At 25.8% G+C, this 1,277-nt stretch overlaps 1 protein-coding gene across 1 annotated transcript; it reads right to left on the bottom strand.

Moving 5' to 3' along the window:
* Positions 1-240: 240 nt before the first annotated feature.
* On the bottom strand, positions 241-990 carry LOC129917844 (uncharacterized). Its single transcript, XM_055998027.1, has 3 exons — positions 869-990; positions 484-804; positions 241-425 (listed from the first exon to the last, which is right to left on the bottom strand). Exons 1-3 carry the CDS (start codon positions 941-943, stop codon positions 258-260), a joined length of 564 nt encoding a protein of 187 aa, XP_055854002.1. The 5' UTR covers positions 944-990; the 3' UTR covers positions 241-257.
* Between the last annotated feature and the right edge of the window lie 287 nt (positions 991-1,277).

The raw sequence follows: 1,277 nt of genomic DNA, 5'->3' as shown, positions 1-1,277 counted from the left end.
CAATAATCAAATATCAAAACAAAATAAAACAAATAATAAGTTTTGTTTTTTAATTCAATCCTGCCAATCTGTATTGTTTACAAAATATATCTTGTTAATATTAAGATTTATAACATTTTTCACGTGAAGTTTTTGTACACAGTGCAAAGATCAAATTAAATACAAAATTAAAAACATATTCTAATATAAAAATTTTAATTCAAGATTTAATAGATGCTCATATCTTTTTAAATATTTTTTAACATCAAAATAATAGTTCATGATCTTGCCTTTCTGATACGAGATACTTTACCCATTAGCTCGCCATTGAAAAAAATTGTCTTTAAATCTTTTCCAATAATATAAACAACAAATTCAACCTCTGGTAAAAATATAGGAAGAAACTCTGGATTCCAAACAATATTCGACAATTTCATATGGTCATTCTAAAAGTTTAAAAAAAACTTAACTTTTTTGTCTTATTTTCTTCAACTCAAAACTCACTTCCGTCACAGAACAATAATCCGGTACAATATTTTTAGGATCCATCAAAATTTCCTTAAACATTTGAAGAACTGGTTCTGTTGTATTGGTATGCAAAAAATCACAAACTTCTACATCAAGTCCTTTGTAAACTGTCTGTCTTTTGTTGTTTGATTTTTTCACCAAAACCAACAAATCAAATCGTACATCTTTGACTATCTTTTTCATTTGAAATTCTAAATTTTGACGTTTTGAAGATTTATCAAATGAACAAGAATAATTTGATACATAATCGTAATTTCCGGTGCACTTGATGCTGGTTAGTAAAAGAACGTAGTTTCGCTAAAATTATTTGAAATGGCCATAGGTATTCTATTTTTTTTTTAATAAAAATAATAAAACTTACCTTAGCTAGAGAAAAGTTCATATAAATAAATACCAAAATTAAAGAAATTCTTAGTAATTTTTTGTTTGGAATCATTTTTCCATCCTCACTGGGAGTATTTTAAGTTTAAAGTGGTTTCATGGCTTCGGTTGTCTGCTTTTGACAAAATAGTGTTTAATTGACCGTGCTAAACTGACACGCTTTCTATTAAAAATCAAAAACCAAACTTAAATTGTTTTAAATTTTGTTAAAGGCTTCAAAAATTCAAAGACTTAATTGGGCAAAAAGTAGTGTAACATTTATGTAAGGTTATTAAAACCAGAATCACTTGGCATAAAATAAATATAAGAATAACACAAATATTATTAAGTTATTAATTTTTCAAACACTGTTATAAAATAACAAGTCGCAATATTGTGTTCTAATCATT

Source organism: Episyrphus balteatus, chromosome 4 (assembly GCF_945859705.1).
Source record: "Episyrphus balteatus chromosome 4, idEpiBalt1.1, whole genome shotgun sequence".
NCBI lineage: Eukaryota > Metazoa > Arthropoda > Insecta > Diptera > Syrphidae > Episyrphus > Episyrphus balteatus.
Note: the sequence above shows the minus strand (reverse complement) of the source record. Positions and strands in the feature narration are given on the sequence as shown.

Excerpts from the sequence above, each read along its gene's own strand:
- LOC129917844 (XM_055998027.1), bottom strand. The coding sequence starts at position 943 with ATGATTCCAAACAAAAAATTACTAAGAATTTCTTTAATTTTGGTATTT. Across the intron at positions 805-868 it reads TGAACTTTTCTCTAGCTAAG|CGAAACTACGTTCTTTTACT; the intron begins GTAAGTTTTATT and ends AAATAATTTTAG. Across the intron at positions 426-483 it reads ATTATTGTTCTGTGACGGAA|AATGACCATATGAAATTGTC; the intron begins GTGAGTTTTGAG and ends TTAAACTTTTAG.